At 35.8% G+C, this 14,357-nt stretch overlaps 1 protein-coding gene across 11 annotated transcripts in view; it reads left to right on the plus strand.

Moving 5' to 3' along the window:
- CIB2 (calcium and integrin binding family member 2) overlaps positions 1 to 12,321 on the plus strand; it is a 43,833-nt gene extending 31,512 nt beyond the window's left edge. For 10 of the 11 annotated variants that reach the window (XM_068695529.1, XM_068695534.1, XM_068695523.1 and 7 more), the window contains 3 exons: positions 4,028 to 4,175; positions 4,262 to 4,457; positions 11,234 to 12,321. In XM_068695529.1, coding sequence (XP_068551630.1) covers positions 4,028 to 4,175; positions 4,262 to 4,457; positions 11,234 to 11,255 — 366 coding nt within the window. In that variant the 3' untranslated portion in view covers positions 11,256 to 12,321. The remainder of the gene's footprint in view (positions 1 to 4,027; positions 4,176 to 4,261; positions 4,458 to 11,233) is intronic. The other variant, XM_068695530.1, reaches the window with a different exon arrangement.
- Positions 12,322 to 14,357: the final 2,036 nt, after the last annotated feature.

Raw genomic sequence — 14,357 nt, forward strand, 5'->3', positions numbered from 1 at the left:
AGACACACAATATGAGAAAGTTAAAGGAAAGAAATCAATATGAGGAAAGATTTTATTTTTCATTTAGACTTTAGAGATCCATTTGGCAAAGAGTTACTTAAGAAGTATGCTTAGGTCCATTTAATTGATTATTGACCTATCTGTAATTTCAAGGCCTCTGACATGCCAAATAGATAATTTATCTTAAGCAACTGCAATATATTAGTGAGATTGTGACTAACATTACGATGCAGAAAGTCCTTGGTTTTATATTCACTGCTCATAGGGATATTTGCTTCTGTGTAGTCCCTGCTTGTTGCCCTATGCTGCCAATAAGATGCCAGTTTCCAGCTGATGCCATGCCACCATGTTCTGATGGAGTTGGTTTTGAAGAAAACAATACAGCAGTTCAGAATGGCAGTGTATCTAACATGTTTTCTCATCCAGCCTGATACCGAGCATTTCCTAATACTACACGTTTAACAGACACGCTGTTTTGTGTCCTTTGAGAAAGAAACTGGTCATATCTTGTATAGCCCAACTGAATCGTGCTTTGTCTTCACGATAAACCGACCATTTGAAACTATAGAATCAGCTATTTTTCCACTGAGTGGCCTTCTATATGTATATTCATACCCAAGGCAGGTGTACTTCTAAGCACTTGAGTCAGATGCTCTGAGTGGTACCCACTGATGCACACCTATACCTCCTCTACACATCATGCAAATGATGGGAGGGATCGTTTTGTATCCTTTTACAACACTTCCTCTCAGCCACCTGGCTTATTCTGGGGAGTTATTTTTTGTACTGTAACTCTTTACAGCTGTGACCCTGTTGCGTTTTTGAGCTTGACATCTTTTTATTTTCAGGAATCCCCCTTTTTTAATCTGTATTTAATTTCTCTCATTTTAAATTGGCCTGTATTTTCCTCATCTGAATAGTGAGCTCAGACTCTCATATTAAGTTCAGAGCACAGTGAAGTCATTAATTTTCTACCTTTTGAAATCTGTAGCCATGCTCCGTACTGCGGAGTTACTTCACTCATTAAACAATGTAGCAGAATTTGAATTTAGTATTGATGGCCTTAATGCTTTGTTATTTGAGACCATGGCTCTGTGGTTGCTACTTCAGCTATCTTTTGAAACAGCCTTATTTCTGGCTGTTATCTCAGCCAGAAAGATTGGAGAGATCTTGGCATTTAGCAGTACTTAAAATCTCTGGTAAAGGCTATTCTGTAAATCTTGATTGTCCCAAGAGATTAATTACGCTTCCAAGTTTGGTTTCTGAGAGCCTCACTCATCTGCAAAAGATTGACAAACACGCTTCTATTGTTTGGCACTGGATGGCTATATGGCTTTTGGCAGACTCCAATCACTTTCTACCATGGAAGTAGTTGTAGAGTGCAAACTGAAAAGCTCAAAGGCATCTCAGGTTGTTAGTGTATGCTGAGTCCTATGATACCAGTGAAGAGAAATCTGATAAAATCAGGTATGCTCTGAGGATATGAATAGCCTGTTAGCTTCTGCATGAAAGTATCTTCAAATTCTAGCTGATAAGGCTGCCAAAACATGTTCTTATACTTGCCAGGCTGTATGTCTTGCTAAATGTATGTAGATATAGGACAGCTTTTTTTCAATCCAGGCCACATAACCAAATGTTTAACCACTTCTCTGTATTTGCATCCTGGAGCAAGACACTGCAAGGAGTCATCCAACAGTAAGAGTCCACACATGACCAATCACCCGAAGAAGAAAGAAATGCTGCTTTCCAGGAACTGGATGTCCTTTGAAATGTTGTCCTTGTGCACAGTCACACCTCATGTTTCTCTTGGAGCATTTATGCTGTTGTATGTTACGCTAGCCTTTTAATAAGAATCCTTAAAAGCTAAAATGATCTATAAATGGCATGTTGGTCTGTGCCCCTATGTAACATGTAACTGGCACATGAAAGAGGCCATAGGGGAGCATACTTTAATAGTCACTGCTGAGGCTCAGAAGCCTGTTATGTAACCGCATAGTGGTCATACAACAGGCACTTTTATAACACTTACAGAGGAACAATGGTTTTCCTGGAACTTAGCTACAATTCTTTATTGGAACTTAAACTACAAAATCTGTATCTGCCTGAAATTTGGGTTCTACCAGGCTGTGTCCTCAAATGCAATAAGTCAGAGTTGTGCTAACTAGCATGAGCTAGAAAGATTAGGCACAAGTTTTATTTAAAATTGCCTTATGATATCTCAGTCCATGTTGGCTTAGATTAATTTTCATTTCCCTCATAAACTTGATCTGAAATTTTTGGTAGATTAGAACTATGTCAAAGTTTTCATTACTTGAGGTTGTAACAAAATATATTTTAAATGTTATCTATGTGTATGTGTGACAAATGTCATTATGCTTCCAAGATCCCCCTGTGATTTCAATTGGATGTCTTTATCTTTAGCTCTTGTTTTAAGCTGTTGTGCACCATTAAACAGTTGTTGAATTTAACTTCAGAGGTGGCTGCATATTAGTGTAAGTAACCCAATTCTCGTAAGGAAGTTTGTGCTCCTGTAAGATGAAGGATATTTGAATATAAAGCATCAATCTGTTCATGTAACTTTGCTTTGTACATGCTGTTGGTACTTAGCCTCCGGGGGCACACAGGAAATACTGTGTTTTGTATGAGCATATGTGCTGTGTGTGTATTATCAATAAATAATTATAGTAAACTGAAGATTAACGCTTTCTGGCCATTTACCTCTCTAATATAGCTGTTTTATGGAATTTTATTTAAAATAATTGGAAGGTATTATGAATATTTGTTAGTTAAATTTTTGTGGGGAAAAACTGAAATGGATATGAGTGAACTTTTGAGTTTTCACAATACTGCTGCTTTTAAAAGCAAACAAAACATTGCAAGCATATTAAAAATAATGACTAAAGCTGACTGCATTTATAGGAGATCAATATTTTAATTGCCATTCTTGGCTTCAGACAAGGTCTATAGAACAGACTTGATGAGATGCTGCTTGCAGTCCAGATGATGTTCATTGGTTTTATTCCTATCCAATTGAATTAATTTTTGCCAGTTTTATAGACATAGCTACAAATTCATCTTGATTTTTATATAGCTGTGGGAAAGTTGTTGCTTTGTTCCTATGAAAACAGTGTTTTTGGACTTCAGAGTACTAAAGCAGCTTTTCTCATGCTTCCTGACTGTTGTATTTATTATGGTTATAGAATATTGGCTTTTTTAGAGTGGCTTGGTCACCAGCTGGGTTGGTGAGGTGCAGAATAGAATCTCAGAATCATCTCTGTACAGAGGAAATTGAGTTCAAAACTCTTGAATTCAACCAGAGTTCAAGCAGAAGTTGGATATCATTTATTTATTTATTTATTTATTTATTTGGTAACAGTGAAAATGAAAGAACCTTCTACAAGATGCTACTGGGGGTATGCCTCTACATCTTTAATGAGTAGATTGATGATTTCATATCAAACAGAATGGATAGCACAGATTTTTACTTCCTAACATGCTTTCATAAATAATAGTTGTTCCTCCAGCAAGATATTACCAGGTGATGTAAAGACCCTGTTTGTTTCATTGACTTTCCACCTTGGTCTCTGAGTTCCCTTCTTGTGTCACTCCCTGTTTGTATCTGCTAACATCTTAATGCAGGAGCAGTAATCCTCTAGGCTCTGTTAGTCTGACAGCTGGTCTGGAACCAGTTATGTGCAAATGATATTCACAGTCTTAGTGGCCTTATCCTAACATTTACAAAGCGGGTGTTTCACATTGGAGAAATGAGGTGACCATCGGTTTAGAAACAATTAGTAACAATTGAACTGAGAAAATCTGGGTGAGAAGTGGTGTGGTGGCAGTATATTTTACTGACACTTTGTGCCAAAGCGTGCAAATGTCAATTTTTGGATGTGCTTTGGGAGAAAGAAGTTGTCTTCAGAAAGTGATCCTCAAGCATCCGACTACTGTTTATTTGCAGGGAGTCTGTGTTTTTGTTGATGTTCTAAATAATAAATAATAAAAAAGTATAATTCTGTTTTTACAGGAAAATCCCTTCAAGGAAAGAATTGTGGAATCTTTCTCAGAAGATGGAGAGGGGAGCCTCAGCTTCAATGATTTTGTGGACATGTTCTCTGTCCTCAGTGAAATGGCTCCCAGAGAGCTGAAAGCAATCTATGCCTTTAAGATCTATGGTACAGTATTGAGATGCTTTTGTATGCCCTGCTTGTTTAAAGTGAGAGTTGCTGGTGATCTTTTCTTTGTTTCTTTTACTGTTTAGATTTTAACACAGATAACTTCATTTGTAAAGCAGACCTGGAAAAAACCCTCAATAAGCTAACTAGAGAAGAGCTAACAGCAGAAGAAATCACTTTAGTTTGTGAGAAAGTGATAGAAGAAGCTGACATGGATGGTGATGGGAAGCTAGGATTTGCAGATTTTGAAAACATGATTTCCAAAGCACCAGACTTTCTCAGGTATTGCCTTAAGAAAAAGTATGTCACTAGGTATTTTCAGGTATTCTTTTTGGATGATGACTGTGTAGTGTGGCACAGTGTGTCCAATGTGCCAGGTTTTTTAAAATTTATTCATAAAATTACACATGTTGAGTGTCGTGGCAGGTTTAGTTCCCTTTTTTTTTTTTTTCCCTTAATGGAAAATACCAAAGTATTGCTTTATTGGTGAAGGCTACGTAGATTTTATAAATGTGCATAAATACATTTTACATGGAAACATGGATTATTCTCATTGAGAAGGTGAGAGCTAGAGGTTCATACTGGTAGCAGAAAACTGATTAAAATGATCTATTGCTGTGGGTTTTTTTGGATGTGCTGTTAAATAATACTTTAAAAAAAGTACTATTTTACTATTTTCTTTAATTGATTTCTGTCTGTTCTTAATGTTCTGTAGACAAAACCCAGTTCTCTTAAGGTAGAACTTTTCTTTCGTGTTTCATATTTAAAGGGAACTTTTATAAAAATACCATTGGCTTCTAATTTTTACATGTTAATGAAACATTCTACATAAGTTATGGATAAGACTTACTCAAGTAATACAAGGATAGAGCCTCTTTAAGAAATTGCAGTGGAACAGCCAGCAAAAGTAAGATACTTCAAGACTGAGAAGAGTTTAATTTGGATTTTGAATCTATTGGCAGTGTAGGCTGAAGCTAAAGCCTAGGTCTGTTTTTCACCAAATATCAGTGGGCTGTGTTATCTACATCTAATAGTAAGTGCATGATAACTTGAAAAAATTCAAAGTCTTTGTTCATACACAGTATTGCCAAGTTGGTAGTGTGACTGGTGATAATTGACAGTAACATAAGTTCTAACATTTGGGAAAATAAGAATCTAACAATCATCTGGACTGCAGGCAGGTATATGGTATGATTTCAAGTTTGAAGCGTCCTGAAGAAAACAGAAGAGTTTTTCTTTGGTAAATTAAATTTCTGAGGAGAGGCATTGTAACAAAATGATATGTAAAGCATGAGGACACCATTCCTTTGAATCCTAGGAAACATTAGCATCTCAAGAGGATACGTTACAAGTCAATGTGAGTGTCTTCTATACTATAGAAACACATCAGGCACTACTTGACAATCCAAGCGTGTCTCTGGGAATTCTTTTAAAACAAGATACATGTACATATCATTATGGTGAGGTTCAGCTGAGTACGCATTCCAATGTTGTGTTTATACATATTTCTAGTTAAAAAAAATGTTCTCTGTACACTGTTCTCCATAAAGAAACTGTTGGGATCAGGCTGAATTTCTTTTAAGCAACGAAAAGGCCATGAAATGTACCTACAGATCTGGTAGATAGCACAGATCAAATGTGAAGAATTGAAGACCGTTGTAAAGACTCAGCAGAAGCTGTAGTTTCAGAGGTTTCCTGTGCCATGACTGACTTTAGTGCTGTGGTGTATAAGCTTGCAAACTGCTGACTGAAATCCAAGCTGTGGATGCTGTGCAACCAAATCATTTCCTGAGAAGGTGGCAGAGAAGAAGAATATTCTCCACCATACCCACTGGAATGACTGTTATAATTATTTTTCTTTTACAAGCTTTTGATGTGTTGGTGCAGGCATGAACTACCCTGCCAAGTGAATGCTAAACTTATGCCTGAACCATCTTCTTGATAGTACAAAAAAATATGAAAACTTTTTTTTTTTTATCTTAGTCAAATTGTTTCTTTTGAAGTCTTTAGCAGATGCATGGAAGAAACACCAACCTACACATGTCCAGAGACAGCAGTAATTTTAATTTGGTTTTGTGTATCTCCACATTTTGTGCCCAGCTGAATACACTCCAAACTTTAATTTCAGGGAAAACAAAGTGCCTATTGATTTATACTTTCAGCTGCTCGGCAGCTCTGAAAATTAGACACCAATGCATCGAAGCAATGGCCGCCTTTGAAAATGATAGCCAGTGAGCAACTGGAGATGCTGGGCAACTGCAGTTTTCAGAGACTATGTACAGTATTTCTTAATACTGGATCCTAGAATACCACATGGGTACCTAATATGGGATCCTTTTAAAAATGTTAAATGCTTTTCCAAACCCTAGATAATTTTTGTTGTCAGTAAAAAAATTCTTACTCTATTCTTTACCTTTTTCCTGTCTTCAAAAACCACTTCATTAAAACAAAAGATTATGAAGCTTAGATGCAAGTTTTTTCTTCTGTGGCTTTGCCACTATTTCACTATGTGATTGCTGCTAAGCCATAGGTGATATTACTTTCCCTTTGTTGTTATATGGGTCCAGTGCTTACCTGACTTCTGACAGACACTGAGAACTTTTATAAGATGATCTGTCCAACTATAAAATCTACATCATCATTAAAATGAGGTATAAAATTACTGAGGAGGAATATCTTTACCCTGTTGATAAGAATCTTACCTTTAAAGGTTTTCTGTAATTCCTATTTTGAAGCACTTTTTTCACACAGCTCAATGTATTATCTTTTAAGCTGCCATACTATCATGCATAATATATATACAGCATATAATATATACAGCAACCATTAATTTTGGCACTATGATCCAGGCTTTGACCTGCTATGAGCTAAAGTTCATCCATTCTGTGTTGACTGATTTTCATTATCTCACCACTTGTTTCTCAAACCTCTAATGGCCCCATGTAGGTTTAATCTCCTACAGACAGTCTTTGCAAGCTTTGGGCTGCTGTCAAATAAATGAAGACGCAGTAAAGTCTGTTGCTTGATTTGTGCTGCTGCTGTTGATGACACTTTTTTTTTTTTTTTTTAAGACTAGAAGAAAATATTGCTCATTGTAGACCAGGGAAGATGATGTATACAGTTTTGGCTTTTATTCTTGAATGTAGAGTAAGCTGTAAATAATAATGACAATCGCTAGTACAGACAATTTGATTGCAGTAGGTTTATTTCACTCAATTGTTATCAAGAAGCCACTTGCAGTTTAATGGAAGCGTTTGCACTCTGAACTGGCACTAGCTAAGTGTTCTGTTCTACAAGACTGGGTACGTTTTCCACAGGAAATTGGTTTATAAATCATCCTGGAAGTTTAAACTTATTTGAAGGCCCAGGGGTGAAACATACTATAACAATTTAAAATGGAGCTTGAGAAGATCATGGCATTAACAACACCTTGGAGGTGCCAAAACTAGACAGAAACAACAGATAAAACAAAGATTTCATTGGATATGCACTGTTGTGAAACCTTTGTGGGCCTTTACCTATGTAACAGGCCATGTCATGACTCTAGTCCTACCCAAAGCTGATGTGACAGGAGCTCTCTCTCAAGAAATGTGCATCTCAAAAGACCTGTCCTAAATTGCAGATGATCTAGTTTCTAAGGATTAAAGTCAAAGCTATTGACAAATTGATAAGAGATGATTAGTGAGCAAACAATGACAAGAAATGATTTTTATCAGTATTTTTCACAATGTATTTCAGTTTCTCATTAGTAAAATGCTTTATCTCCAAAGGCCAAAATGACAGTCTGATAGAAATATCAAGAAAAACCCAACCTTAAACAGTTTTCCAGTGAAGTAGATTTACATGAATTTTTTAAGGTGTCATTTGTAAAAATGTGTTCAAATGCTGATTTTTTAAATTTTATTTTTAGAATGTAGATATTGCCAATGTGACTTAAATTTTAAATATCCTAGATTAGTGCAGGTCTCTATACATCTCTTGAGTTCTGAACTAAATGTTTACTATTCTTTTTTTCTGAAGTGTTAATATCGGTAAGCTCTTTGCATTACAATATGCTTTCTATACATTTCAGTGTCACCCAGACTGAATAAATTTCAAGATACGAAGTTCCTGGGGACTACTGTGAACATAAAATTTTATTTCCTCTGTATACATACCACAGGCTTTCCTTCAGTGAATTCCTGATTCAAATCAAATAGCTGTAATCAAATTGCAGCCTCCCTGGAAAATAATCCAAAACCGTATGTCCAGAACACTTCAGCCTCTCAAATGCTCCAAACCTCTAAAGTTCTTTTCTTCCATATAGGCACCAAAATTACAGTTTTTGCATGTAAATAAACGTGATGAATACCTTCTGATATCAGTCAAGAAGGAAACATCCAGTTTGTAACACTGTAGGCACTGTCACAACATTGAGCAGAGATTATCACCTAGAGGGCAAGTAGAAAAGCCTTCCCTGTATCTTTTACCATCCTGACAAGTTTCTCAAGAGTTCTGAAAACTGATAGCAGTTGTAGGATGTGTTGTGCTGTTTACCTCTATTACAGTGCAAACCATGGATAAATAATCAAAATGTCTTGTTCCTTAGCGAGAGAAATGATAAATTTATCTACCTAGTTTGATGTGCATAGAAACCCAAATGCTGTGCTATATCAAAAGTGCAACTGGGAAATGGCACTCTGCTGTATATCCAATAAGTAAGCCAATGGATAATTGATTTAATCCAGTACTGTGCTCTGCCCTGTGATCTAATGTGTTCAAGAGATGTAAATCTTTGTGAGAGAAAACTTGTTATTGCAGATAACTGATAGTCATAAATGCATTGGCCAATCATGGATTCTAACTGTCCCAGAGAATGGGACAATTTGTAATGTCAGTAATTAATCTATACTCTATGGCTGTCGTACAAACCAGAAAATAAGTAGATATTCTTGTATTTTTTTCTTTTCTCTGTTACAGAAAGATTTGAGGTTTCCAGTGCTAGCATCTAGGTTTGGCTCAGTCTAAAGACTGCAAGATGTTTGCACATTTTCAGATTCAGATATTGTTATATCCGCATCACAGATCTTTGGGACCATCTCTCCTGCACTAAGATTTAATTTTTCTTATGAAATCAATATCCCATTGTATATTGTGCTCTGGGATAAACTTTTTTATCTGAAAGAAATATTATGAGTTCCTCTGAATTTCTATAGTTAGACAAGTGATGAGAACCTTGTACACACAAAGAGGTCATTCTAGACACAGAGTTTTTTCTTGCTGACTGGCTAATGAAACTTTATATGATTGAAGGAAACATGATGATTTAGCTAACCTTACCGTCTCAGTCTGCAACTAGAATTGAAGTTCTTTTAGGTCTAATTGACAGTGTGATACTTTGCACATAGGGACAGTACATTTGAGAAATGCTTGGAGCTCAGTTTCAATTAAACGCAGACTGTAAAATGAAGTTGTGAAATGGAGAGATGAATCACTACTATTCTGTTTCACTACTATTCTGTGAAATTGTGGAGGTGATGCTGCTATGCTAGAAGACCAGAAGGTTACCTTTGGTATGTTTTTAAAGTGGCATCGCCATCCTGTATCTACTCACTGTTATTGCAAAATGCAAGGAAAGGATGAGCATACTAGTATATGCTTTTTTCTTACAATGCTGGCATTCCAGCCAGAGCAGTCACTGTAGGATCTTCAGCAGAACAGTTTCTGTAAAGTCAGGTTTTCAGAATATTGAATTTCAATAATACTTTTACATCTTTTTCAAGATTATAGTGCATTTCTGCTTTTTGAGTAAGTTTACTATTTTCCAAATATTGACGTCTGAAGTGTCACTTAAGCAGAGTATTTTTTATTTTTTATTTTTTTTTACTATATAGGATAAGAAAAACTTTTTGGGATCATTCCCCCATAAGTACTATAGTTGTGGGTCTACAAAAATTCGCAGTATAACAACACACTGACTGGTTCTGTTCATGCGCTGCCTGTGCCTGACCAGAGGAGAAACTTAGCAAAATCAATGGAAAATATAGTGACCTATCCAACATTCTATAGCTTTGCCAGGTGCTTGATTTGTCCATTTGCCTATTGAGAGTTAACATTTTGCTCTGTCAGCTACTCATTTCCTCTGTTAGATATAATAGAGATATTAATAGATATATTAATGTTATAAGCAGTTGCCCAAGTGACTTAATCAGTGGTAGTTTTCTGGCAGTTTTCTCGAGTTAATATTGTATTATTGTAATCATAAGAAAAATTAGATTATTCCTATCACAACAAAGCAGAGGTCCATCGAAATGGTGGTAATTTACAGATGAAAAGAGTCCCTGAACACTTCGCTGTTGTTCTTGTAGGTTAGATCAGGCCTTACGATTGACTGTTGTGTCATTGCCAAGCATCCTGCCTATGCCTGAATATTAGCAATCCTTGCATTTGTAGCTCAATGTTCTGCAGGTGACTTCTAGGTTATGGGAAGATCTGTCCTTCTGACATGTTCTGAAACCAGAACAGTAGAGCAGGATTTCTGCAGTTCAGATGGTGTAGATGTATGGAAGTCATTGAGTAGTTTTGTTGCCAGTCTGTTCATGTCTTTATCAACAATTCGTGATTGTAAATAGAAGATGTCTCCCTTGTCCAAAAGATCTTAAGCTTTCTAATAAAACCGAAGTTTAAAGTATTAGATCTGCCTCTTTGATAAGTAAAAGATTTCAAAATGAGAAATTCTCTAAATGCAGTTTCTGTTCATTCTATCATTGTTCTAATTTTTATTTTTATATTTTAGTACTTGATCTTCCTAATTGTTAGGCATTCAGTAAAAGAATGATTGTACTTTCTGAAGTAGAATTTAGTAGGTTTAAAAATGCATTTCATCTTGAAATACTTCAGTGTAAATGAGAATGTGCTTCAATTTTTCATCTTCTCAAATGTCCTTGCTAGGAGACAGGACAAAGAAGACCAGAGATTCAGATTTGTTATGCAGCACCTTTCTTTATATACTCTAATGAAAGCATTGTATATAATGACAAATTTATGTATCTCTCTTAATCTTTTTCTTTCCTTTGCAGTACTTTCCACATAAGAATCTGAAGATGTTTCTGTGAGCCGGTGTTATCAGAAATGACTTGCCAGTCCAGCCTTCCTGAATCTCAGGCGCCTTGGGGACTTTTGTCCTCTAACTGTGGCTTCTTAGAACGCAAAAAGTGTTGAAATAATTCTGGTGCACAAAGGGAGAGAAGTATCATTTGATCTACAGGATATTTGGAACAGTTGCATTTTTATCTTCACTGCTGGCCAAGTACTCTGGCAAAGGTGGTTGGGTTGTGGTTATTTTTTTAAAAACAGGCAGAATATCATCAGAGTATTATTAAAGGTATTTCCACATAGTTTTTATATTTATGAATATTTAATACTATTCTTAAAAGCAAAAAAAAAAAAAAAGAAGATTGACAGGAAGATGAACTTGGGTGACTTTTCCAAGAGAAAGCAAGCATGGGCCTTAAATAATGAGATGCCTCTATCACTGTGGTGTACAGCTGGGGGTCTTGCATGGAAATACTCTTACATGAAAGAACTGCAGTCAAGATCAAACTCCCAGTGTTGAAGACAACCACATCCCAGATTTGCCTTTCAGTTGCTGAAATGGCAGGTGCTGGGTTTGGTGCTTACCTTCAACCAATATTTTATGGATTGTCATGTCCTTATGAAACTTGAAATATTTGCCTTTTGTTTATGATAACTGCATATGTGATTCATTTCTTTCCAAGATGAACTTTAAAACTGTGTCCTTAATCTCAAAGGAAGTCTTGCATTTTACTGATTCTATGGGCTGATAGTGTTGAATAGAAGAATACGATCATCTGTTACCTATGAAGAAATTAAAGAAGCACAGCACTATTACTAAGGACATGAAAAGACATTTTTTTCTAAATGAGCTATGCAATCTTTCCCATAAAATGCATGAATGCAGCTCTGTATTTCTCCTTCCTCTTCAGCTGGAAATCAGCTATGTTCTTTTTATTTTATTCCAGTACTGTTTAGGTACTGCGGCCTGAAGACAATCATACGTGTATTACTGTTCTAACAGTTAATAGAAGGGCTCTGTCACTTACATGGCTTCTGTATCAAAGTCATAACAATTAAAACTTTTGACGCATTTTGTTGTGCCTTGAGAATTTTTGGGCTAAGCACATTAACTTCCATTCTACTCATTATTCCAACTACTGTAAAGTTAAATCTTTCAAAGGCTGAAACATGTTACACTTATTGAAATAGCTGATAAAATATAGAAATTAATCCTTCTGCCATTTCTGTAGGTGTGATAATGCTCTCTACTTTGGAACTTGTAATGATTGGTAAGCTTGCAGTGTAGCTTGCTGTTGAAATACGCAATCTCCTTTTCTTTTTTCCCAGGGCTAGTATTTGTTTGCTTACCCGTTAGAGGCATTTCTGATGAAATCTCACAAGGTGGCACCATAACATCACATCACATCATGACTTCAGTTACCTGTTCAAACGTTTTTCTGAAATACAGGGTATTTATATACTTTGATGCTACAAACAAAAAGATGAAAAATGCGGTTATCTGTTGATTTTAAAACTGTAGGTAATAAGACAAAACTTCATATTTGCTATAATTAACAGTTAAATCTTAAAATGGGCAAAAATAAATACTTGAAAGTTAAATAATTTTGTTGTGTTTGTGTACAAGGGAACTTCATTTGTAATATGTGTTAACTGGACTGTGACCCACTATAGTGATGACTTCTACCTTATTGCATTTTAAACCCACTCTCAAATGCAGATACTGTAAGTTTCCTGGCAATTACTTTTTTGCTTTTGCATGACATTGGTCCCAGTACTATCCGATAGCTTAAGAATACCAGGTTGTTTTTCCCTTTTATGAGTTAATGTGCTTTTAATTCCATCTGTTCAGTTTTGCTGTCTTTCAATATAGTTAGATATTATTTTCATTTTTTTTCATTATGTAATAGCAACTTGTTTTTTTATGCATCTGTTATATGTTCTTTGGAAATATGGTGGCCACAGCTGTTACAGTTAATAGAAAATTTTTGATTCATAGAATGTTTTCTTTATTTTCTGTCTTACCCTTCATAAGTTGTGCTAGCTCGTTTACATTAACACAGTGACACACTTGAAAAGTTGAAGTCTTTTTAGGTTGTCTGTGGTACTTATCTCTTTTTTATGTTATGAGAAAGCACAAAAATAGAATAATTCAAGTGTTTTTTTTCTAGATGTGCATTATGTGATATGGTGATATATATTAGTGGTATGGTTTAGTGGAGGACTTGTTAGTGTTAGGTCAGAGGTTGAACTGGGTGATCTTGGAGGTCTCTTCCAACCTACATGACTCTGTGTGATTCTGTGTGATGCGCTGAAGTTATCCACCATAATGTTAACTGTTAACCACTTTTATGTTGATGGCTTTAAAACATCTCAGTCTCAGGTAATCTATCTATTTAAACTTCACTGGGACTTAAACATATGGCTGATGTTCAAAATGTGGCATGTGTACTGTTCTGAGTAGAAATGCTTCAGTGAATTAAGGTCAAAGCAATGTACAGCCTCATATGGGACATTATCTTTCTCCTTAGCACAATGGAGTCAGTTCTAGGGTATGCTGTTTTTTTATGAGAACTGGAGAGGTCCTATTAAAAATTCCAGAAAATTTAAATGTACGTGAAAAATTAAACAAATTGGGACCTTGCAGAAACTAGAAAAACTCATGTTGTAGAGACTTAACAGATGCAGATTTTCTGAAATAACAGTATAAAGGAAGCTAAATAGAGGTCTTGGTACCGATACATTTGTACAGTGGAGTCAAGATGCCCATTAAATCAATCTAGGTTGAAATAACAGCAGGACTATAATGTGTTTATGTTACTACCCATTACAGCTCAGCTGGGACAGAAAGTGGAAATGAACTTGGATGAAGAAGGCATTAAAGATAAATCATGATTGTTGATGTCTTTAGGAAGATGTGTCTGAGACAGAAGTAGAGGATGTTGTGAGCACATTCTGCTTTTTTCTCTTCATGATTTTGTAGTTATAGGTGTCTTGCAGAGATGTTGGTGATGCTGAGTGACTATCAAATTCTCTCTGGTGGGGAAGAGGAAGAGACTGTTCTTGGTGTAATTAAAAGAGCATCACCATTGCAGATGAGTGCCTTTA

Source organism: Anas acuta, chromosome 12 (genome assembly GCF_963932015.1).
Source record: "Anas acuta chromosome 12, bAnaAcu1.1, whole genome shotgun sequence".
NCBI lineage: Eukaryota > Metazoa > Chordata > Aves > Anseriformes > Anatidae > Anas > Anas acuta.